General features: G+C 36.8%; 1 protein-coding gene across 3 annotated transcripts in view; it reads right to left on the bottom strand.

Annotated features, from left to right (window-relative positions):
• The window catches only part of LOC128663458 (PH and SEC7 domain-containing protein 4), a 139436-nt gene that overhangs the window by 38617 nt on the left and 73814 nt on the right, over window positions 1-27005 (bottom strand). For all 3 annotated transcript variants that reach the window (XM_053717793.1, XM_053717795.1, XM_053717794.1), the window contains exon 4: window positions 6398-6761. In XM_053717793.1, the coding sequence (XP_053573768.1) occupies window positions 6398-6761 (364 nt within the window). The remainder of the gene's footprint in view (window positions 1-6397; window positions 6762-27005) is intronic.

Raw genomic sequence — 27005 nt, 5'->3', positions numbered from 1 at the left:
AACCATGATTTAAATTGATTTTAATCAGACTTACTGACTGCTGATTTAAATCATGATTTAAATAAAATTGATTTAAATCAAATCCACCCTGCTCTTTAGAATTGGGTTAGGACACAAAGAAGGAACTACAATTTAGTTGTTAATATTATCGGGAGATGCTACCTTAGGTAGAAAACTGTATTAAGTACGAAGAACTACCTTATCCTGATGGAAAATAAGATAAGGAACATAGCAAGATAAAGCGGATAATTAAAAAACGTTTCTAGCAGAAGAAATCGCAAACAGAAACTGTACCTTCCAGGACAAAAATGTAATAAATACTCAGTATGAAATTCACCTTCAAAACTTCAGAAATATCTGAATCTTTAAAAGAGTCATGAGGTTCCTCACTGCTGAGAGAAAAATTAGTGGCAGATTTTTCAACTTAAAGTGATGGTAAATCCTAGCGTTTGTGAAACACTAGGATTTAACATTAGAACAAATAAAATGACTTTCATTCATGAAGTATAAAATACTGCATGCTGAAAGCTCCTTTATTTGTTTGCAGCATTCGCTGTAATGTAATGTAACTTGTAATGGCTGGTTAATTAGTGCGCTCAAGCAAACAGGCACATTTGTACGTTTGCGGGAGTGCAACAATTTAGCGTTCCACTTGTAATCTAGCCCTTACTTGGAGGAGGCATAACCGCCAAAACTTTAGAAATGAGGGAGTAAATAAAGTCTTTAAAACCTGGAGCAAAGTGAGAAGCATCTTCCTATGAGAGACTAAAAGGAGTTGGACATACGCCTCTATAATGAAATGTAGAATTAGGTTGCTTAGTATTGGCCTTAATAATACTGATAGGTAAGATACCAACGTTTTAGAGTTAGAATGTAATAGGGACTATGAGAATATATCAGATACCATCAGATATAGATAGGAGAATTGGACTGATGGCTTGGAATGGAGGTATTGGGAAAGATAATGTTTAATTAGATTGATTATGCATAATATGATCCAACCAGGTATTGCAAAGTTGAGCTGGAGGACATACAGGAACAAGTTTGCAATGCACACTTTTAAAGGGACAGTCAACACCAGAATTGTTGTTGTTTAAAAAGAAAGATAATCCCTTTATTACCCATTCCCCAGTTTTGTATAACCAACACTGTTATAGAAAAAACATTTTTACTCTGTAATTACCTTGTATCTATGCTTCTGCAAACTGCCTCCATATTTAAGTTCTTTTGACAGAGTTGCATTTTAGCCAATCAGTGCTCACTCCAGGGTAACTTCACGTGCATGAGCTCAATGTTATCTATATGAAACACATGAACTAATGCCCTCTAGTGGTCAAAATGCATTCAGATTAGAGGCAGTCTTCAAGGTCTAAGAAATTAGCATATGAACCTCCCAGGTTTAGCTTTTAACTAAGAATACCAAGAGAACCAAGCAAAAATGGTGATAAAACTAACTTGGAAAGTTCTTTAAAATTACATGCCCTATTTAAATCATGAAAGTTTTTTTGGACTTGACTGTCCCTTTTAAGTTTAAAAATAAATGGTCTGTGGATTTTCCTTCTAAATGGTCTGAAGACACAGAAGTGAGGACAACTCCAGCCTGCTCCATCTTACACTAAAAACGTAGACACAGAGCCGAAACAACCACCCAATCAGGTTCTGAAAAAATTTAAGACAAGATATAGTACAGCAGGATATAAAATGATGTATCAGGACAGTCTGGAGTAATGAAATGTGTAATATTATTGCTAAAACACAGAACAGTGTTTGAAGCGATTCTGGAATAGGAATAATGACCCGATTTGAAAAAAGACTTTGGGTTTATGAGATTCTATAAGAATGCTTGCCAGTCCTATTTCCCTGGTGGAATTTTATCAAGCCACTTTTTACCCTAAGAACAGGGTATCTAGTGTATACTGCATTTCAGTATGGGAAGGAGGTGCTTACTTTACAAAAGTGCACAATTAAATCATAATTTACCCATTCACACAAAAATACGCAAGAAAAAAAATTGTATTGTTAGGGAACATCAAAAATTCTAAAAATATTGTTCACCAAAAATCATATATATTTATATTTATAAACAAAAAACATAAAATTTGTATGTAAATTACGCAGGAATAAATAAAAAAGTATGCACAGCGTAAATTGTAATTTAAAGGGGAAGACTACTCCAGAATTGTTATTATTTAAAGATAGATTATCCTTCTATTACCCATTCCCCAGTTTTATATAACCAACACAGTTATATTAATATACTTTTTACTTCTGTGATTATTATTATTATTATTTTATTATTATCAGGTATTTGTAGAGCGCCAACAGGTTCTGCAGCGCTAACCTGATTACCTTGTATCTAAGTCTCTGCAGACTGCCCCCTTATTTCAGTTATTTTGACAGACTTGCATTTTAGCCAATCAGTGCTGACTCCTAGGTAAATCCACAGGAGTGAGCACAATGTTATCTATAGGGCACACATGGACTAGTGCTGTCTAGCTGTGTTCAAATGCACTGAGAAGGGCTTAGACATTAGCATACGAGCTAGGTTTAGCTTTCAACAAAGATTACAAACGAACAAAGCAAATTTGAGGCTAAAAGTAAATTGGAAAGTTGTTTAAAACAGCATTCCCTATCTGAACTATGCTCAAATTTAATTTTAACTAGACTGTCCCTTTAAGTACATTGGATGCGCAAAAAATAAAAAGCAAGAAATTCGGACTTAAAAGTACAAAATACAAAGCATAATTGTTGTTTTTTGTAATATGGGCTGAACATGGGCAAATTTTTCTCTCAAATCTCAGCATAATTCTGAAAACATTTTGGGACTACAGTTCTCACTGTTTTTTACTCGCCAGTTAAAAGGTGGCGAGCTTTTATCAACATACTCAAAACACTAATTACTTTGAAAGAAAAACCTATACGAAAATAACAGCGAAGTTATGGTACAGTACACTATAAACAGCGTCATTTGTTTTGTATTAGGCGTAATATTCCAGTTTAAAAACACACTGGTTTCTACCTGTGTACTTCATCCTCCATTGTAAACTTTTACTCATTACTACGGGAGACAACTCGCCACTCGCAGGGACATCCCCTTTTTTATAGAATTCCATGAGGGCTGCCCCTGCAAGTGTTGCCATGGAAAAACACGTCTAAACCTGGAATTTTTTTCTAAATCGGCCCCTAAGAGATACCCCTTCAGTAAAAGTATAAAACAAACAAGCCACAATAATCAAAGTATTAATACGAGTTTGAAGTCCTGTTGGTATGTTAGGATCTTACCCCTTACAGTTAATAACAGCTAAGAGACAGAGCAAGATGAAGCAGGGAATAGTGTGACGGGAAAAATGTAACCCCATGCTACTAGCCCGACTCAAAATTCCATAGCGCACTAATAGAGAGAGTGCACTACCAAGAACTGAGAACACAGCTCTATAGAGCACCTGCAAGCTTATAAAAGCTACTAGTGCTGTTGAGAGCCGCTGCGGGCTAAGGGCTGTAAAACGTATATATAAAAAATATTATTAAATACTAAATGTTAAAATTAAGTAAATTGAAGTAAATTATAATAAAAATATTATAATAAAATATTAGGCAAAAAAGGTGCACTCTTAGAAAAATCACACAACACTCTAATATGCTATATAAGGTGGTGATGTCTGTTCCCTGGCTGTGTATGCAGCTGCTAATAGCTTGTGGGGTATGTGAGTGCTAAGGTACTTACCTTGTATGTGCCCCCTCTACTTTGCTTTCTCAGCTGCAGAAATACGGCCTCCAGTACAGAGCCCAATCAGAGCTGTGCAAGCAACTGCAGAGGATATCTCATGAGTAGTACAGCAACAGCCGAACAGGGGGAGGCTAAGGGAAGTCCCTATGACACCTGTGGCAGGTATGTGACTAACTTGCAGGAGGAGTCACCATCCAGTACTCCATACTCCCCTCTGTCTTATTCCTGGCTCTATGAGGGGGGGAAAATAGGTTTCAAGTAGGTGTGAGAATTCCAATCAGTAAAGAATCAGGAACACCTAAATTCTTTACTTACTCCTGTGGAGGCAAAGATAAGACTGAGATGGTCAAGGAAATGAGAGGGATCAAAAGCTCTTGGTATGTTGGGAATCTTTACCTCCTCCTAGTGACCAGGATTTGAAGTAATGGCTCAGGGACTCTTACCACCTTATGAAAGAAATTATATTTTACCCCTGATGTAGAAACTTAAAATTAAGAAAAAAAAATCTTAACTTAAGTAAGAAAAAGGAAGAACAAGAATGTATCTATCAAAATGTTGCACAATAACTTTATCAGAAGAAAACAGATCAAATAAATTCATAAGCATCCAAGCACTGCTTTCTGAAGTAATACTTATAGCCAAATATATATCAGCACCCACATTTCAGGTTGTTCAATATTTCCTTTGTGGAGCACAAGAATACAACTTCTACATACAAATCAACTTTACCTCTGATTGCAGTGTGGTCCATAATCTGAGCCTTGAAAGAGGCTTACATCAAAAGGCTGAAACGCACTGACGACTAAGCTAGGAGTGTTTAAACTATGTTTTCTGGTAAAGAGAATGTATGCTGAGTTTGAGTTATTTTTATAACCGCTATTGTACTATATATTTTCTATTATTTTTTAAAAACACACTTCACAACATCGTGGCACTCGTGTAATATTTTTACTTTTATTTTTTGAAACATACATACAAGACTATATTTTTTGGAAGATTCTATCCCCATTTGGAAGCTTCCGAACACGGATTATATTTCCCATGGATTAAACATTTTCTCTTTGTATTATATTTTTTACACAGACTCTATTTTTTTCACAGAACATATATCTTTTCACTAACTATATTTTTTTACTGGATATATTTTTTCACTGATTATTTTTTCATAATTCTTTTAAATCCGGATATTATTTTGATATATGCGAATATACATTAACATTTACCTGTTTACTTTATATTTACTTGTTTTCATTTAGTAAAGATGATATCTATTTTATAACGTTATAGATTGTTCATTGTACATATTAATCACACTTAAGCATGTGGGCACTCTCCTTATACATATATACGGCACATTGTGTCATAAACTGGACTCCTTACAGGTCCTTTAGCAGTTTTACATTTGGGGGCCGATTTATCAATCCCCGAACGGTCCCTAATGTATCTGTTTCCGTGCGAGCCTTCAGGCTCGCTGGAAACAGGAGTTAAGAAGCAGTGGTCTTAAAATCGCTGCTCCTTAACTCGTCCGCCGCCTCTGAGGCTACGGACATCAATCCACCCGATTGCATACGATCGGGTTGATTGACACCCCCTGCGAGAATATGCAGGGGGCGGCATTGCACAAGAAGTTCACCAGAACTGCTTGTGCAATGTTAAATGCCGACAGCGTACGCTGTCGGCATTCAGCAATGTCTGGCGGACATGATACACTACAGCGTATCATGTCCGCCAGACATTCATAAATAAGCCCCTTGATATCAATATCCCACAAAGTAGACCGTTCCATCAAAGACATATTAAAAGGAACATTCTACTTTTTATAATGCATATGAAATCCATGGCAAAAAATTCTGAAAATAAAATGTTGTTATTTTCAAGATAAGTTTAAAAAAAAAAAAAAAAAAAAAAAAAGAACACAACTGGCGACTGGGTGGTCATGTGACTGCTGCTGGTTGGTCACTGCTTGCATCTCCTGGGCTGCGCTTAAAGGGACAATCAACACTAAAATTGTTATTGTTTAAAAAGATAACGCTTTTACTACTCATTCCCCAGCTTTGCACAACCAACATCGTTATATTAATATACTTTATAACATTTAAACCACTACATTTCTACCTGTCTCTAAGTCATTACAGCCTCTTATCACATGCTTTTTTTTATTAGCTTTTCACAACAAGAGACTGCTAATTCATTTGTGCCATATAGATAACATTGTGCTCAGGCCTGTGGAGTTGTGGCTGACACTGCACTAATTGGCTAAAATGCAAGTCAATCAATAATAAATAAAAAGTCATGTGATCACGGGACTGTCAAAAGAGGTTTAGATACAAGGTAATTAAACAGGTTAAAAGTATATTAATATACCCATCTTGGTTATGCAAAACTGGTGAATGGGGAATAAAGGGATTATCTATCTTTTTAAACAATACAAATTTTGGAGTTGAATGTCCCTTTAACTTATGTGTTTAAGCCTTTTGCAGGAGCTACATAGTAATCTTGAGTCAGAAATTAAAATATTAAAAGTGTTCTAACAAACTAGAGCACATAATCTTTATATCAGAATAAAACAGTTTCTGCAGTGCGCCTCTCCTCAGAGGTAAGTGCACACAAATAGATTATAAAATATGTAACCTACATTATAAGTAGGTTTCAATGAAAGTTGTGACTTACCTTGAAGTCTCCGAAACTCCCTCTGCTCTGACTTCTTGAGCCTGCTCTGTTTCTCTTGCCATTTCTGAAGAATTCTGGTGCTGACTGGAGTCAGCTTCTCTGTTCACTTCATTAACCCCAGGGTCCTTTAATGTCTCGTCCGTGGGCCCTTTGCATCCCTGACATACTGGATGAGTATTTGTTTCACGTAGGTGTGCTCGGGTTTTTTGTGGCAGCTCTGGAGCTGTCTCATTGTCTGTGCTAATCTGGGGTGGAAGGATTGTAATACCAGAATCATCTTCCTCTAAAAGTGCTGACACCAGGTTAAAATTGTTAGTTGAAAACAACAAACCTTTATCTGCGTGGGGGTTCATCGTACCAGGAGCTGAAAATAAAACATAAAATACAGAACATTGATTGAAAGCCCTTCTGAAATATATGTACACAGCAATATAAACATAATGAAGCATTTGATGCTGTACATTTCAAGTACTTCCAAAAATATTTCCTTAAAAGAGAAATTCAATGAGCATTAATCTACCTGAAAAAATCTATTATTCATATAATAAACAAACAATCAAGTCTTCAGTATGTTGTGTTTGTTTTTTTCTGATATTTGAGTCACATTTGCTCAATGGATGATAAGGACAACTCCCACAGTAACTTCTTAATATATGCAGAAGCTCATTTATACCGGTCACTAACTGGCCACAGCTAATGAGGTGAGATAAACAACACTCAAAAAGCTTTCACGGGGTTAGTCACTGGACTGCAAAACTTTGTAAAGAAAGCAGGAAAAAAAATACAGTTTAAATGTTTTTAAAAGATTTCTGTTTTATGCAAACGGACTGCAAAGTAGTGCTTAACGGGACATGAAACCAAAACATTTCTTTCATGATTCAGATATAGAATACAATTTTAAATGTACTTATTTTATCCACTTTGCTTCATTCTCAAATTATTCTTTGTTGAAGAGATATCTAGATAGGTAGCATGCACGTCTAGAGCACTACATGACAGGAAATATAGTGCTGCAGATTTTAATGTCTCTTTAAAGGGACATGAAAGTCCATTTTTTTTAAGGATTTAGATAGAGCATACAATTTTAATGTATGCTGAATGCTGAAGTATCAGCAATGCACCACTGGGAAATAGCTGAATACACCAGGTGAACCAATGACAAGAGGCATGCAGCCGCCAATCAGCAGCTAGCTCACAGTAATGCAATGCTGCTCCTGAGCCTAACTAGATATGCTTTTCAACAAGGAATACGAGTATGAAGAAAATTTGACAACAGAATTAAATTGGAAAGTTGTTTACAATTGTATGATCTTCTCTGAATCATGAAATAATAAATGTGGGTTTAATGTCCCTTTAATACTCATTCTCCACCATGCTGCTGCCATCTTTTACTGCTTAAAGAGATATTAAGCCTTATAAATTATGTATATGAAAGAACACTATTTAATCATGTTAAAACATTTTTTAAGAAAAGAGAGAACACTTTATTTTGAAATGAAAAGCAAGTGCACAACTTATCTAAGGAATAGAACTATACTGGTAGGTAGCGCACAACAAATCTCTATTTTTCAGCACAGGAACCACAAGAAAATCCAATTTTCAAAAGATCATCAAACTTCAATGTGCATCTCATTTTCCCTTTGAACTGTGCTTCTTATCACACTCTAACCTCTTTCCCATATTTTTGTTCTATTTTGCTGTTTTGTTTGCACAAAGGGACCATCCATTTCCTCTTCATTTAGCGCCTCATATCTTCGGCTCGGAGTCACCTGACAGCAGCTGTTTCTGTTCACACTGTCCAGTGTCCTGTGAGCAAGTCTAAGCCACACTGGGCTGCACCAGTAGAACTGTCAGTCTAAGGCATCATGGGACATGTTGTAAGGGCTCTGCCTTGACAATGTTACGGGTACTGGCCGGTTAAAAGCTTACATAGATATACTACAATAATGATTGTAGGTACTGCTACACCCCAACACCCCCTTAAACCAACATTGTGCATTAACTGTCACATGACATACAATCTAATGCCTAGCAACTGAAAAGTTACTGGTACTTTTTGAACAGATTTTCTCATATCCAGGCCTCCATTACATATGCAGCATCGCCCGCGAAAGCCGGCGACGCCAGAATTTACGCGACTTTGGTATTACATATACGGCGTAGCATACAAGTTACGCGCGTATATTTCACCCATCGCTCGCAATTATTTCTCCCATAAGCTAACATGGGACCGCGTCGTAAATCGGTATCCAATATCCAGCGCAAGGCCTTACGTGGCGAAAATGGAGAAATCTTACTCCATTTTTACCTCGCTATAAAAGGCAGCCGTAGCAGACCTTGCGCTGAGTATGGGAGCACCGTAACTCCATAAAATGCCTGCAAAAATAAACTAACACCTAACGCATGCGCAATGTCTATCTACCTGTCAACCACAATCCCCCACCGCAATAACTAATAAAGACTATTAACCCCTAAACCGCCATCAAATCCACACTGCAAGTAATAACTAAATTATTAACCCCTAAACCGCCATAGCCCACAACGCAATAAACCTATTCAAGTATTAACCCCTAAACCGCCATAGCCCACATAGCCTATTAAATGTATTAACCCCTAATCTGCCGCCGCCAACGTCACCGCCACTATAATAAAGTTATTAACCCCTAAACCTAAGTCTAACCCTAACACAACCCTAACTTAAATATTATTAAAATAAATCTAAATAAATTTACTATTATTAACTAAATTATTCCTAATTTAAAACTAAATACTTACCTATAAAATAAACCCTAAGATAGCTACAATATAATTAATAATTACATTATAGCTATTTTAGGATTTATTTTTATTTTACAGGCAACTTTGTATTTATTTTAACTAGGTACAATAGTTATTAAATAGTTATTACCTATTTAATAGCTACCTAGTTAAAATAAATACAAATTTACCTCTAAAATAAAACCTAACCTAAGTTACAATTACACCTAACACTACACTATCATTAAATAAATTAAATTAATTAACTGCAATTACCTAAAATTAAATACAATAAAATAAAATAAACTAAAGTACAAAAAAAACCCATTAAATTACAGAAAATAAAAAAAATTACAAGAAGTTTAAACTAATTACACCTAATCTAAGCCCCCTAATAAAATAAAAAAGCCCCCCAAAATAATAAAATTCCCTACCCTATACTAAATAACAAATAGCCCTTAAAAGGGCTTTTTGCGGGGCATTGCCCCAAAGTAATCAGCTCTTTTACCTGTAAAAAAAGATATACAACCCCCCCAACATTAAAACCCACCACCCACACACCCAACCCTACTCTAAAACCCACCCAATCCCCCCTTAAAAAAACCTAACACTACCCCCTTGAAGATCTCCCTACCTTGAGCCGTCTTCATCTAGCCGGGCACAAGTGGACCTCCAGGGGCAGAAGTCTTCATCCGATCAGGCCAGAAGAGGACATCCAGACCGGCAGAAGTCATCATCCAGGCGGCATATTCTATCTTCTTCCATCCGGAGCGGAGCGGGTCTATCTTGAAGACATCCGACGTGGAGCATCCTCTTCCATCCGACGGCGACTGAAGAATGAAGGTTCCTTTAAATTACGTCATTCAAGATGGCCTCCCTTCAATTCCGATTGACTGATAGAAAAAATCCTATTGGCTGATGCAATCAGCCAATAGGATTGCAGTTCAATCCGATTGGCTGATCCAATCAGCCAATAGGATTGACTTCGCATTCTATTGGCTGTTCCAATCAGCCAATAGAATGCAAGCTCAATCCTATTGGCTGATTGCATCAATATGAAACAGCTTTGAAATATATTTTCATTATTTATTTTGCTCCCTTTGCATTTAATTTAACTTAGCAAATTGAGCAATTTCCAATTCTCAGAACCTGAAAGCACCCTGTTGACTTCTCAAGGTAACTCTGCTACATAGTTGTTCCAAATTAACTTCATCAGATAACAACCGCAAAACAAGGTACATTATACTACCCGTATTAACTGTGGACTAAAGCCCAGATTGACGAATAAGGCAAATGAATGGTGGAGTTTGGCTGTTGAAAATAATTGCAGTGAAAATTATTTTAATTTGTTGTAAAAATGTTACGATTTGGCTGATATGTTAATTCTATAGCAACACAACAGAAATGTCTTGTAGTTACAAGGTGTTTACAATCCCTTACACTGAAGTCAATGAAGTAATGATTCAGACAGAGCATTCACATAGAAGAGACTTTGCAGTTTATTTCCTTCAATAAATTGTGCAGTCTATTTATATGCATACTATCATGTCCTCGGGCCTCCTTAACAGGCCAGATTTTCAGGATTACCTTGGATGAGAGCAGGTAAAATAACCATGTTTACTAATCAGCTGATTATTTCACCTGTGCTCCAATTCAGATATCCTCAAAATCTGGCCTGTTGGGGAGACCTGAGAACAGGTTTGAAAACCCCTGGTGTAGATATATATCAGTCTGTGATAGGCTGATGGTTGCTACATGATACCAGGGTTTGGTGAATGAAAGGAAATGTTTAAAGGGACACTGAACCCAAACTTTTTCTTTGTGATTCAGATAGAGCATGCAATTTTAAGCAACTTTCTAATTTACTCCTATTATCAACGTTTCTTTGTTCTCTTGCTATCTTTATTTGAAAAAGAAAGTCCAGAACCTTGGACAGCACTTGTTTATTGGTGGATGAATGTATCCACCAATCAGCAAGAACAACCCAGGTTATTCACCAAAATGGGCCGGCATTTAAACTTACATTATTGATTTTCAAATAAAGATACCAAGAGAATGAAGAACTTTCGCTAATAGGAGTAAATTAGAAAGTTGCTTAAAATTGCATGCTCTATCTGAATCACAAAAGAAAAAATGTGGGTTCAGTGTCCCTTTAAAGTTGTCACAAAAAAAACTTCTGCTTATTTAAAATGCAGAGTAAGTGCTATTGCATTGTCTTTTTATTATTCACTTGTTGACCATTACATTCTTCTGTATTTAACCCTTTCGCTGCTAAGCCCTTTTCTCCCCAGTGCTGAGTCAATTTTGACCTTTTTATCTTAACTACATTTAAACCCTATTGTGAGTTAACTTTCAGTGAGTGACCCAATACAAATTGTATTTTTTTTTCAGCAGGCCCAGCAGATGCACAATATGCAATTTATTATATATATAATTCATGTCATGTGAGATGCAAAAACTGGAAAAAAATAAGTATAATTTTTGCATAGATTCTAGTAAACAATATTGAAAATGACCCAGTGGTCACTGCTGTTACTGTGATCACCTTACTAAATAGTCATCAAGGGTAGCCACATGTGAAATAGGGGCCATACTGACTTTGGGGGATTATAATATAGATTAGAGAGGACCTATTGAGCAGTGATCACCTAACTATACAGATAAAAGTCATATATATTTTTAAGAGAGGGACTTATCTACAAGAATATCATCATCATCAATTATTAAGGGTCTGTAAACATACCAGACTTGCTTGTAATTGTGTATAAAAAGTAGCATCTCCAAGCAAATCCCCATGTATTGTTTTACTTTATTTTTAACAGCTGCTGTCTAGTACTGCTCCATGATCACTGCCATTTGAAAGATCATGTGATTCTCTTTCTAATGAGAGGTCTGTAGATGTTAAAGGGACAGTAATTTTAAACAACTTTCCATTTTACTTTTATCACCAATTTTCTCTTGGTATTCTTAGTTGAAAGCTAAACCTATAGGAGGTTAATATGCTAATTTCTTAGACTTTGAAGACTGCCTCTTATCTGAATGCATTTTGACCACTATAGGGCATGTATGTATTGGGTACTTGTAAAGCACGGCTAACCACCCATAAGGGTGTCAAGGCGCTGCTCATTTTATAGACCTCAGAAGGATGAAAGGCTGAGTGGACCTCGCTGGTGATCAAACCTGCAACCCTTGGGTTGTTATAGAGCTCAGCCACAGTGCATTAGCATGCTGAGCTATCTGTCCGGCGCTTGCTGATTGGTGTATAAATGTAGCCACCAAATCAGCAAATGCTACCCAGGCTCTGAACCAAACATGGGCCGGCTCCTATGCTTACATTCCAGGTTTTTTAAATAAAGATACCAAGAGAACAAAGAAAAATTGATAATAGGAGGAAATTAGAAAGTTACTTAAAATTGCATACTCTATCTGAATCATGAAAGGGACAGTCAAGTCCAAAAAAAAAATTAGTTCATGTGTTTTATATAGATAACATTGAGCTCATGCACGTGAAGTTACTCTGGAGTGAGCACTGATTGGCTAAAATGCAAGTCTGTCTAAAGAACTGAAATAAGGGGGCAGTTTGCCGAGGCATAGATACAAGGTAATTACAGAAGTAAAAAGTGTATTTCTATAACTGTGTTGGTTATGCAAAACTGGGGAATGGGTAGTAAAGGGATTATCTTTCTTTTTAAACAACATACATTCTGGTGTTGACTGTCCCTTTAAGAGCTCAGATCAAGGGGTTTGAAGAACCTCCCCCATCCAGCTCCGTTGCAGCTACCGGTGCATCCTGGTTCAGCCCGCTTTGTGGCGTCAACACTTGCGTACATGGTGACATCGTCACTGCCATGAAGCCAAGGAGTGACGCCCACTAGGCTAACAATGATGCTCAGCCTGTAGTGCGGGGGATCACCAAAAACAGCATTTGAGCGGCATGTCATGCATCTACAGGCATCAAAGTGTTTAATGGTCATTTAAACATGTTCACATTTTATTGCCTAAAAAAACATATGAAGTACAATATGTTTTAATTTAAATTCAATGAGCACTAAGCAAGAAACAGCCATCAATTAATAGGCATTAACAGGAAATACCAATTCGCCAATTACTAGCTTTATCAAAGCTGAGGCGTACAGGGGCACGTATACGCGCCCCTGTACGCCTCAGCTCGCCTGTGGTGGGGCGAAATTACCTGCAGGTAATCAACATTGCACATGAGCGCAATTTTGCACTTGTGTGCAATCTCGCCCCCTGCCCGCACACAGCCAATCATGCTCGGGCAGGAGCTGTCAATCTCCTCGGTCTTGACCGTGGAGATTGATTTTCGCCACCTTAGAGGTGGCAAAAAGGTTAAGGAAGCGGCGGTCTGGTGACCGCTGCTTGATAAATTACGACGAGCAAGTTCTTGTGAGAACTTGCAGCCGTAGGGCTTTGGTAAATCGAGCCCTTAGTATGACATACCTATCAGCCAGTGAGGATTAGAAGGATTTAAACAAATTATTACAGCTGCATTAGCTTAATTTTAAATATAAAAACTCCTTTAAATTTACATTGCTTGTTCAGATGTTGCTGACAACAGAACATTTTCTCATACATCATCCCTTTAAATTTTGTGTGTTTGGGCTCAATGAGGACTGGGGTTGAAGGGATAGTCCAGTCAAAATAAAACTTTCATGATTCAGATAGAGCATGTAATGTTAAACTATGTTTTAATTTACTCATACTACTTTTTCTTTGTTCTCTTGGTATCTTTATTTAAAAAAGCTGAAATATAAGCTTAGGATCGAGCCCATATTTGTTTCAGCGCCTGGGTAGCGCTTGCTGATTGGAGTATAAATGTAGCTACAGAATCAGCAAATGCTACCCAGGCGCTGAACCAAAAATGGGCCGCATCCTATACTTACATTCCAGGTTTTTTAAATAAAGATACTAAGAGAACAAAGAAAAATTGATAATAGGATTAAATTAGAAAGTTGCTTAAAATTGCATACTCTATCTGAATCATGAAAGTTTAAAGGGGCAGTCAAGTCCAAAAAAATATATCCATAATTCAAATAGAGCATGTAATTTTAAACAACTTTCCAATTAACTTTTACCACCAAATTTGCTTTGTTCTTTTGGTATTCTTAGTTGAAAGCTAAACCTAGGATGTTCATATGCTAATATTTTAGACCTTGATGGCCGCCTCTAATCTGAATGTATTTTGACAGTTTTTCACCACTAGAGGGCGTTAGTTTCAGCAAAGGATAAACCTTTCAGCAAAAGATAACAAGAGAAGGAAGCAAATTAAATAATAGAAGTAAATTGTAAAGTTGTTTAAAATTGTATGCTCTGTCTAAATCATGAAAGAAAAAAAAAAATTAGGTTTCATGTCCCTTTAATATAACCGTGTTGGTTATGCAAAACTGGGGAATAGGTAATAAAGGGATTATCTATCTTTTAAAACAACAAAAAATCTGGTGTTGACTGTCCCTTTAATTTTGACTAGACTATATCCCTTTAAGAAACATTGTTTAAGAGAATTTCCACATTGCTAAAAGAGAATCTGCAAAGAGATATATTGCACAAGAGTAGAAAACACCACCCTATCAGCAGAATTGTGCATTGCATTGAGAAACAGCACTGTCAGGTGCCTCACACAGCAAATAATAGGTTCTGAAGTAAAATATCTTAAAAGAAAGCAGTGTTCACCTCACTTACAACTCCCTTACATTCAGTGTTCACATTTAAATCCTGGGCAGGGAGTCTTCATTTCAAGGATTACAAATAATGGTTAAAAAAAATGATTCACTGTCTACACAGGAACATATAATCCTGCCTGACCAAGACGAGGCATGAATTAAGTTTCAAAACATTCATTTGAAACAATGAATATTGGCAGCATCTGTTCTAACAGAAATTGTAATATTTGACAATTATTGTTTCTTTTGAATTTTAATCTCTTTATTACAATTTTTTTATTTAGGATTTTAGAGAATTGTTTGGAAGATTTGATGTCATGAAAAAACAGTGCTGTAAAATGTAATCTCATGGTAAATGTACAATGAATTCAGTATGTCAACATTCAAATGTTGTTTTTAGCATTTTCTAAAGTGTACTTTCTTAAAGGGACATTGAAACAGAAAATAATTATTACAGCAAGTCGGTTTTGTCAGTACTAGTTAAACACATAGGTAAAGCCCAGCTTGGGAACTATAAGCTTTACAGTGCCCAAGATAAACAGTACTGTAGTACTAGGAGCAAGCTGAACACATCCGGGGTGAGCCAATGACAAGAGGCATATACAGTGCACTGCTGCTCCTGAGCCTACCTATGTATGCTACAAAGAATACCAAGAGAACAAAGCAAATTAGATAATAGAAGTAAAGAGTTATTTAAAATTGCATGATCTATCTGAATCATGACAATTTAATTTTGACTTGACAGTCCCCTTAAAACTATTCATGTGAAAAAATTTTTTTTTTATGTAACCAAAATTTGTTGCTTGGAAGCACAGTGTCCTTGCATTGTTTTACTTCACACAACATATTTAGAGACATGGAAGTCAAAATTTAACTTTCATCATTCAGTGTATGATAAAAAAAAACAATTTACTTCTTTTATCAAATTCACAGTTTTCTTTTGGTATCCTTTTTGTTAAAGCTTAGCAGGTTTAAATAAGAGCATACTGAGGTAGGCTTAGGCACGTTCAAGTGTCTTGAGCACTGTATGAAAAAACTTGTAACAAACATTGTAACAGCTGCCATAAAGTGCTCAAAACTCATGCACACTCCTGAGCCTACCTCAGAAGAGCTACATTATTTATGCTTACCTGATAAATTCATTTTTTTCAGGTGGGCGAGAGTCCACAAGATGTGGGCAATTCATTCCCTGGTTACCAGGAGAACACAAACAAACCTCACACTCCAGAGCTTTAAACTTCTGTGTTATCTCCTCCCAAACCATAGATACTATCGGTTAGATTACGAGTTTTGTCAGTAAGGCTGTGCGGTGCGAACGCTCCTTTTTTTCTTACCGCTCCCTTTAAACAACGCTGGTATTACGAGTTTTCTTCAAGCCGGCGTTAGCCTCAGAAAAGTGAGCGTTGAGCAAAATTTAGCTCCACATCTCACTTCGATACCAGCGTTGCTTATGGTAGCGGTAATCTGTCAAAACGTGCTCGTGAACAATTTCCCCATAGGAAACAATGGGGCTGAGCTGGCTGAATAAAAAACTAACACCTGCAAAAAAGCAGCGTTCAGCTCCTAACGCAGCCCCATTGTTTCCTACAGTTGCAAGAAAAAGTATGTGAACCCTTTGGAATGATATGGATTTCTACACAAATTGGTCATAAAATGTGATCTGATCATCATCTAAGTCACAACAATAGACAATCACAGTCTGCTTAAACTAATAACACACAAAGAATGAAATGTTGCCATGTTTTTATTGAACACACCATGTAAACATTCACAGTGCAGGTGGAAAAAGTATGTGAACCCTTGGATTTAATAACTGGTTGAACCTCCTTTGGCAGCAATAACTTCAACCAAACGTTTCCTGTAGTTGCAGATCAGACATGCACAACGGTCAGGAGTAATTCTTGACCATTCCTCTTTACAGAACTGTTTCAGTTCAGCAATACTCTTGGGATGTCTGGTGTGAATCGCTTTCTTGAGGTTATGCCACAGCATCTCAATTGGGTTGAGGTCAGGACTCTGACTGGGCCACTTCAGAAGGCGTATTTTCTTCTGTTTAAGCCATTCTGTTGTTGATTTACTTCAATGCTTTGGGTCATAGTACTGTTGCAACACCCATCTTCTGTTGAGCTTCAGCTGGTAGACAGATGGCCTTAAGTTCTCCTGCAAAATGTCTTGATAAACTTGGGAATTCATTTTTCCTTCGATGATAGCAATCCGTCCAGGCCCTGACGCAGCAAAGCAGCCCCAAATCATGATGCCCCCACCACCATACTTCACAGTTGGGATGAGGTTTTGATGTTGGTGTGCTGTGCCTCTTTTTCGCCACACATAGTGTTGTGTGTTTCTTAAAAACAACTCAACTTTGGTTTCATCTCTCCACAGAATATTTTGCCAGTACTGCTGTGGAACATCCAGGTGCTCTTGTGCAAACTGTAAACGTGCAGCAATGTTTTGTTTGGACAGCAGTGGCTTCCTCTGTGGTATCCTCCCATGAAATCCATTCTTGTTTAGTGTTTTATGTATTGTAGATTCGCTAACAGGGATGTAAGTCTTTAGCTGACACTTTAGGATTCTTCTTCACCTTATTGAGCAGTCTGCGCTGTGCTCTTGCAGTCATCTTTACAGGACGGCCACTTCTAGGGAGAGTAGCAGCAGTGCTGAACTTTCTCCATTTATAGACAATTTGTCTTACCGTGGACTGATGAACAGCAAGGCTTTTGGAGATACTTTTATAACCCTTTTCAGCTTTATGCAAGTCAACAATTCTTAATCGTAGGTCTTCTGAGAGCTCTTTTGCACGAGGCATCATTCACATCAGGCAATGCTTCTTGTGAAAAGCAAACCCAGAACTGGTGTGTGTTTTTTATAGGGCAGGGCAGCTGTAACCAACACCTCCAATCTCATCTCATTGATTGGACTCCAGTTGGCTGACATCTCACTCCAATTAACTCTTGGAGATGTCATTAGTCTAGGGGTTCACATACTTTTTCCACCTGCACTGTGAATTTTTAAATGGTGTGTTCAATAAAAACATGGCAACATTTCATTCTTTGTGTGTTATTAGTTTAAGCAGACTGTGATTGTCTATTGTTGTGATCACATTTTATGACCAATTTCTGCAGAAATCCATATCATTCCAAAGGGTTCACATACTTTTTCTTGCAACTGTATGGGGAAAGAAAAAATATGTCTGCACCTAACACCCTAACATGAACCCAGAGTCTAAACACCCCTAATCTTACACTTATTAACCCCTAATCTGCCGCCCCCAACATCGTCGCCACCTGCATTATACTATTAACCCCTAATCTGCTGCTCCGGACACCACGTCACCTACATTATCCCTACGAACCCCTAATCTGCTGCCCCCAACATCGCCAACACCTACATTATAGTTATTAACCCCCGCAACTATATTAAATTAATTAACCCATAATCTGCCGCCGTCAATGTCGCTGCAACTATATTAAATTAATTAACCCCTAATCTGCCGCCGCCAACGTCTCCGCCACTATAATAAAGTTATTAACCCCTAAACCTAAGTCTAACCCTAACACCCCCCCTAATTTAAATATAATTTAAATCAATCTAAATAAAATAACTACAATTAAATAAATTATTCCTATTTAAAACGAAATACCTATAAAATAAACCATAAGATAGCTACAATATACTAATAGTTACATTGTAGCTAGCTTATGATTTATTTTTATTTTACAGGCAACTTTGTATTTATTTTAACTAGGTACAATAGTTATTAAATAGTTATTAACTATTTAATAACTACCTAGCTAAAATAAGTACAAAATTACCTGTAAAATAAATCCTAACCTAAGTTACAATTACACCTAGTAAATAAATTAACTAAATTAAATTAAACTAATTACAATTAAATAAAATAAACTAAATTACGAAAAAAACAAACACTAAATTACAGAAAATAAAAAAAGAATACAAGAATTTTAAACTAATTACACCTAATCTAATCCCCCTACTAAAATAAAAAAGCCCCCCAAAATAATAAAATTCCCTACCCTATACTAAATTACAAATAGCCCTTAAAAGGGCCTTTTGTGGGGCATTGCCCCAAAGTAATCAGCTCTTTTACCTGTAAAAAAAAAAAATTACAATACCCCTCCAAAATTACAACCCACCACCCACATACCCCTACTCTGAAACCCACCCAATCCCCCTTAAAAAACCTAACACTAACCCCCTGAAGATCACCCTACCTTGAGCCATCTTCACCCCGCCGGGCACAAGTGGTCCTCCATATGGCAGAAGTCTTCATCCGATCGGGGCAGAAGAGGTCCTCCAGACGGCAGAATGCTTCATCCAGGCTGCATCTTCTATCTTCATCCTTCTGGCGCGGAGCGGGTCCATCTTCCATCCAGCCGACGCGGAGCATCCTCTTCAATCGAAGTCCTAATGAAGAATGAAGGTTCCTTTAAATGACATCATCCAAGATGGCGTCCCTCAAATTCCGATTGGCTGATAGAATTCCATCAGACAATTGGAATTAAGGTAGGAAAAATCTGATTGGCTGATGCTGTCGAGGGACGCCATCTTGGATGAAGTCATTTAAAGGAACCTTCATTCTTTGTTAGGACTTCGATTGAAGAAGATGCTCTGCATCAGCTGGATGGAAGATGGACCTGCTCCGCGCCGGAAGGATGAAGATAGAAGATGCAGCCTGGATGAAGCCTTCTGCCGTCTGGAGGACCTCTTCTGCCCTGATCGGATGAAGACTTCTGCCGTATGGAGGACCACTTGTGCCCGCCTGGGTGAAGACGGTTTAAGGTAGGGTGATCTTCAGGGGGTTAGTGTTAGGTTTTTTTAAGGGGGGATTGGGTGGGTTTTAGAGTAGGGGTATGTGGGTGGCGGGTTGTAATGTTGGGGGTATTGTATTTTTTTTTACAGGTAAAAGAGCTGATTACTTTGGGGCAATGCCCCGCAAAAGGCCCATTTAAGGGATAATTGTAATTTAGTATAGGTTAGGGAATTTTATTATTTTGGGGGGCTTTTTTATTTTAGTAGGGGGATTAGATTTATTTATTTATAGAGTAGTGTTAGGTGTAATTGTAACTTAGGTTAGGATTTATTTTACAGGTAATTTTGTATTTATTTTAGCTAGGTAATTATTAAATAGTTAATAACTATTTAATATCTATTGTACCTAGTTAAAATAAATACAAAGTTGCCTGTAAAATAAAAATAAATCCTAAACTAGCTACAATGTAATTATTAGTTAATTATTGTAGCTATTTTAGGATTTATTTTATTGGTAAGTATTTAGTTTTAAATAGGAATAATTTATTTAATTGTAGTAAATTTATTTTGTTTAATTTAAATTATATTTAAGTTAGGGGGTTTAGACTTAGGGTTAGACTTAGGTTTAGGGGTTAATAAATTTATTATAGTAGCGCGACGTTGGGGTCGGCAGATTAGGGGTTAATAAATGTAGATAGGTGTCGGCGATATTAGGGATGGCAGATTAGGGGTTAATAAAATGTAACAAGTGTTTGCGAGGCGGGAGTGCAGCGATTTAGGGGTTAATACATTTATTAAAGTGGCGGCGATGTCCGGTCGGCAGATTATGGGTTAAATAATTTTATTATAGGGTTTGCGATGTGGGGGGGCCTCGGTTTAGGGGTTCATAGGTAGTTTATGGGTGTTAGTGTACTTATTAGCACTTTAGTTAAGAGTTTTATGTTCCGGCGTTAGCCCATAAAACTCTTAACTACTGACTTTTAGAAGTCTTGACAGGAGAGGGTCTACCGCTCACTTCTTCCAAGACTTGAAATACCGGCGTTAGGCAAATCCCATTAAAAAGATAGGATATGCAATTGACGTAAGGGGATTTGCGGTAGCCAAAAGTCGCGGAAGAAAAGTGAGCGGTACACCTGTACCTGCCTGACTCGTAATACCAGCGGGCGTTAAAAAGCAGCGTTGGGACCTCTCAACGCTGCTTTTTAAGGCTAACGCAGAACCGTAATCTAGGCATATGTTTTTCCATATGGCAGAGAGAAATAGATAAAAAAAGAGACAGTAAAAGTCAAAGCATGGAAAACAAGTATAATACAATGTGTTAATAAAGGAAACTATACAATTCCAAATCCTGATGTATTTTCTGTGTTGTCACTCCAAAAAGGAAAGAAAAACACAATAGTGTAATATAGTCACAAATCTTATAAACAAGTATAATGCAGGCTCCAAATCTGTACTCATATAGAACAGAGCACCACCTGCTCTGTGTAATGCGCTTGTCGTATGATTATAGGCTCATACGCACCCAATCATCGGTAAATTTCAATTTCAGTCAGAAAACTCTATACAGATATTATGTTTATTACAGTAAAGTTATGTTTATTAACAGGTGCTGTGTTAATTAATTGTGTTTGCTTCTTTGTGTTGTAAGAAATCTGTCTTTCTCTGCTGAAAACCAACTGCATATTAAACCTGTGTCTGCCGACAGATTTTCATAACAGGACTTTTACTAATATACTCTTTACTCAATGGATTTAAATGGTTTATATGCATGCTGGAAATATCAAGTCTACTGTTTGGGATATAAAGTGCATGCTGGATCTGCCCTCTGGTTTTAAATACACTTTACATTTACTTAAAGCATCAAGTCTGCTGTTTGTGATCTGATTTGCAAACTGGGACTACGCTTTTGGATTTAAAGACACTTTATGTTTGTTTGCTGAAAGCATCAAGATTTCTGATTGGGATCTGACTTCTGTGTTGTTCTGTTTACTTCATGAGATACACTGCCTAATGAGAAAATTAGCACTATTCAACCTATATGCCGGACAATCAAGTGACCTCTGACCTCTGCAAAGTCATTTGGCGGTCACGTGATCCACCTCAGACTGTGAATTCCAGCTTTCCGCAACACTCCCTAAGACGCGAGGAGATCCAGATCACCACCCAATTAGGACAACACATAGTGTGCGAGTCGCACACGGAGGTAACCTATCTACACTGTCTTTCTTGTTTCAGCCATCCCTCTGGACGGGTTAAGAATCCACCGAGGCGATTGTCAGCCTACATCTAAATAAGAAGGTAAAAGTTTTTCAGACTCTATCGAGCACTAACTTTCAAATATCATCTCCAATTCACTTGCACGCCAATATTGGGTGGCATTAAGTCCATCGGACAGTTCAATATATGTATAAATGTTTAAAGATTAATAACCCGCTGAGGTTTTATATTGTGGCTCACCAACTTGTCAAATTATTTTTTATTTTGGATTTTAAGCAAGTTTTGAAATCACCTTTTTAAAGATCTGTGCTAGACTAGCGCTGCTACTTTATTCATTTTATGTTTATATTATAGGAATTAAGATTAAGACATACTATAAAACATATTAAAAAGAAATAAGATCATTTAAAAAGGATCATATACATTGAACGCATAGTATAAAGGATAATCTGAATCGGTAATAACTCACTGTTATGCTTACCGCTTATAGCTATAGTGCGGTCATATCCAGAACAATCTTAACGGGTTCCAAATATTGGTAAGTCCAAACTTTGTAGCGGGATCAAAGTCACACAGAAGATCCGACACATGTTTTGCCATCAATTAATGGAGTACATTCCAATGAGGGGTCAGTTACTAGTGGTGTTCCCCAGGGGTCAGTTCTCGGGCCTGTTTCGTTTAACATGTTCATAAGTGATATTGTAAGTGGGCTTCAGGGAAAGGTTTACTTGTTTGCTGATGATACAAAAATTTGTAATGGAGTTGATGTTCCAGGAGGTTTTTTTTTTTTCTTTAATGAACAGTGATATTAAAAAAATGTTGGACTGGGCAAATAAATGGGATATGAAATGTAATATTACCAAGAGCAAAATTATGCATATAGGATCCAAAAACCCAAAGGCCAATTATAGTCTCAATGGTACATTACTGACTGTAACTAAAGGGAAATGGGACTTTTGAATTATTATTTCAGATTATACAAAAACAAACTAGTACACCGATGGCAAAAATAGCCACACACATAGCCTGAGGAAACAGTGCTGTGACACTGAGAAATGCGTTGCTGTTGTTTTTAACTTTTGTAATAAATTTTTATACCCTCACTTTGCTGCCTTTCCTATTTTTGGGATACTGCCATTATCTCATCCACTTTTTGGATTTCTGGACTCTCCTGGGTGGGACGTGGATCCCATTGGCTGACCACCCTCACATTGATTTGAACGGACCTGCATCTAATCTTGGCATCTCTGGACTCTCCCTGGCGAGATGAGGAATCTATTGGTTTTATTTCCGTTGTGTCTACCGGACGACTGGTTGGTTCCGGACCGCTTGTATTGCACATCAGTGCATTACACTTTGTGAGTAATATTCCTTATTTCTACTGTTATCATCTGTGGAGTTGTTTGATCTGCACCATGTGGCGCCCTCTATCTCCTCTGTTGTAGATCATTATTTCAGATTATTTAAAATTTGGTACACAATGCAGCAGTTGAATACTTGGTTGCATTGGGAGAGGTATTAGTAGCAGAAATAGCAAGGTTCGTATACCACTTTACAGATCATTAGTTAGACCTTATCTGGAAAATTGTGTATAGTTATGGATACCATATCTTCAGAAAGATATAAACAAACTAGAAACTGTCCAAAGGTGGGCTACTAAAATGGTATACAGTATAAAATATAAAAAACGTACAAAGAAAGACTCTATGACCTAAATATGCATAGGGCATTGAGGTCACTTGGATTGAGAACCACTGGTTTAGAGGGGAGAAGGGAAAGTGGTGACATTATAGAAAACTTCAAATATATGAAGGGACCTAATAAACTGGAAACAGAAAGCATTTTCCACAAAAAAATGTATTCACCCCTAGACTTCAATGAAGAGGGAAAAAAATCTAATACCCAACAAGTCGCGCAAACCTGATTGCGTTTTCTGAAGTGCCCTAGCCCGACATGAAAATATTAATATTTTACATTCCAATGTTCTACATGTAGAAGAATAGGTTCTATTTATTCTTAAATATATTTCTATATACGTTTATCTGATGGTATTTTGGTGCAATATATATTGATACCTATATATATATATATATATATATATATACACAGTATATATAGATATATATATATATAGGAATATCTATTTAAAAATAGTTAGAACATCTTCTCCTATGTGAAGAAAATTGAAATGTGAAATATTTACAGTAATATAAATTTTGCATCAATATGATTTTACATGTTTTCAACTACTTGACTGCAAAGGGCTCAAATGCACACACAAATATATATATATATATATATATATATATATATGTATATATATATATATATATATATATATATATATATATATATATATATATATATATATAAACAGAAAAAAAGAGTCCTGACGATGAAGCTCAAAGCTAAGTGGTCTTTATTGTATTAAAAGTTAATAGTATAGCAAACCGAGGGCATAAAAATGGCTATGATGCTGGGCCGTAAGGAAGGCTGGGGTGGGCGGCTGACGCGTTTCAGCTCCTATGGAGCCTTAATCATAGACTGTATGGTGCCCTATAGCCCTGCACTAGTTAATATAGGCTGACCTCACCAGTTATTGGATACTATGGCCCTCTTATGCCACCAATGGAAACGCTCTAAGGGGGATACACCCATCTAGATAGGATCTAGTGTGTTTTTATCACATTTAGTTAAATCACTAGCTCATTAAATGCCTGAACAAACATATATCTGCGCCGGTGTGGTAATTTGTTTCTTGGAACTTGAAAACTAATATAATAGTCTATCCCATGTACAACTATTACATTTAGATTTGACTAACCACTTGATTAACCACTTGATATCCTAATACACAGGAAGTGATTTTGGAAACCTATTATTAATAAATTTTGTTCACTCTAGCTGACTTGTTTGTAAAGGCATATGGTCGAAGCTAAATTTGGGACTAAAGGTATATATTGTGTAAATTATAAATTAGAGAAAGTTAAGTTAGTTTTGCAATCAATTAGTTTTTCAGTTTATTCAGTTTTTCCATTAACCTGGGCATCCTAAAAAAAATAAAATTAATAATATTAATAATCCTAATGCAGATATGTTAGGACCTAGGTCACTGTGTAAATGGAAATATACTCTGATATGACTGAAATTGAGTAAAAGATTACTACAATAACATTTATCCAATTGAAGCCTATTGTGTGCCAGTATAGGTAATTAATGGTATTGGAGAACAGGTGTATAAATGAGCACATGTGTATATGAGTCTACAAATAAATAAATATAGAAACAGTTGAACACATTAAATTATGTGAATATTTGTATATACATATTCACTGATCTTGACCCTCATCAGATTTTCACCAATGATTTATCAAGTCAGTCTCAATATTGAGTCCAATAGGTTGTCGACTTCCTAGGGTGAAGATCCAAAAGACCTCCTTTTTAAAGAGGTCCTTTGATCTATCTCCTCCTCTCGGTTTCTTGTGATTTTGGTCTATAACCATCCAAGAAAAACCACTCATATCCTGGCAGTGCTCCTCAACAAAATGTTTAGAAGCACCAGTAGTTACATTGCCACGCTCAATGTCATTAAGATGTGCTCGTATCCTTTCCCTGACCTCACGAGAAGTACACCCTACATACTGTTTCTCACATATAGAACATGTGATCATGTGCATTGGAGGTGCGAGTATACTTTTTGTGTTGTCAGTGATTGAAAAACCTTACCTGAAGTAACATGTCTACAGGCTTTGCAAGTGCTATTACCACACTTGTAATGTCCCTTTTGCGACAACCAACTACTCTTTGATTTGGGCTTTCTGAGCATTGAGGGAGACACTTGGTTCCCGATAGTTGTGTTTCGTCTTGCGACACAAAAACAACCATCCTTTATATCATCTTTCAAGTTGTCATCTGCCAAAAGGATTGGCAAATTTTGGCGTAAGATTTTATATATTGAGTAGTATTGGGAGCTATAGGTCGTCACAAAGGTGGGTTTTTGTCTCACCCTTTTTGACCTGCTCCCATCCTCAAGCAAGGACACTCTGTCTTTTTGGCTGACGTCATTTAACGCTTTACGTACCACTCCACTATCATATCCCCGTGCTAGAAATTTTTCGGTCAACTTTTCACATTCATGCATGAAGCTATCATCCTTCAAGCAATTTCTTCGTAATCTTAGGAATTGGCCTTTTGCTATCCCATAACTGGTATGTGGAGGGTGACTGCTTCCTGCATGTAGGAAAGTATTAAATGATATGGGTTTTACATAAAGCGATGTGCTTACCCTATTCTCTCCTGGGAGTCCTCTCAAAATTACATCTTAGTAAGGAATCTCAGTTCTCTCAAAGGAAAATGTGAATCTTAATCCGACATTATTGTCATTTAGGTAGTTGACAAAGAGTTCACTGTCAACCTGTGTGCCGGACCACACAACCAAAAGCAATTCAACCAAACAAAACCGGGTGAGTAAAACAATCTGGAAATTTATTTCTTCAATTTAAAATAGGCAACACGCTATTAAAAACATATATAAGCACAGACAAGGGAGACTAGTCTGACATGTTTCGGCCTTGACTGGCCTTAATCATAGACACTTTAGTCACGGTAAATGGGGCGGCTATTATACCACCCACCTTAATTTCATTGGCTGTCTGTGCTAAGGGTTAAATTTGTTACACCTGCTATCTTGTATATTGGGTCTATGTAAATTATTTGCTTGGTAAGTGAGATCTTATGTTAGTAATGTTAGGAACCTCTATCTGAACTTTGTATATACATTGACTATTTGTAACCCCCTATATGCTAAATGTGTAATCATTATAGTCATGCAATATCTTATCTAAATCTCTATGGGCATTACTTGAATGGTATACTTACACAGATACCATCCAATCATGCCATCTAGCATGATAATGCTATGCCTCCACTTATTTGACTGATACACTAAAAGCTGGGGTAAATAGAAAAGAACAAAAAAATAGATAGTTATGTACTCTAAATAAATGTGGTACAAAAATTATTATCCCAACTAAGTCTAAGCTTAATAATATCTCTCAATAAACCAACATTGTGGGCCATACTTTTAAGGTTTTTGTTTTTTAGTTTTTTTAGTTTTTTTAGTTTCTTAGTTATTTAGGTGTTAAGGCAATCTAAGTATATGGAGTTATAAAATAGTATATGAG

The sequence above is a fragment of the Bombina bombina genome, chromosome 6 (genome assembly GCF_027579735.1).
Source record: "Bombina bombina isolate aBomBom1 chromosome 6, aBomBom1.pri, whole genome shotgun sequence".
Classification (NCBI taxonomy): Eukaryota; Metazoa; Chordata; class Amphibia; order Anura; family Bombinatoridae; genus Bombina; species Bombina bombina.
This window is presented reverse-complemented; position numbering and strand designations above follow the sequence as displayed.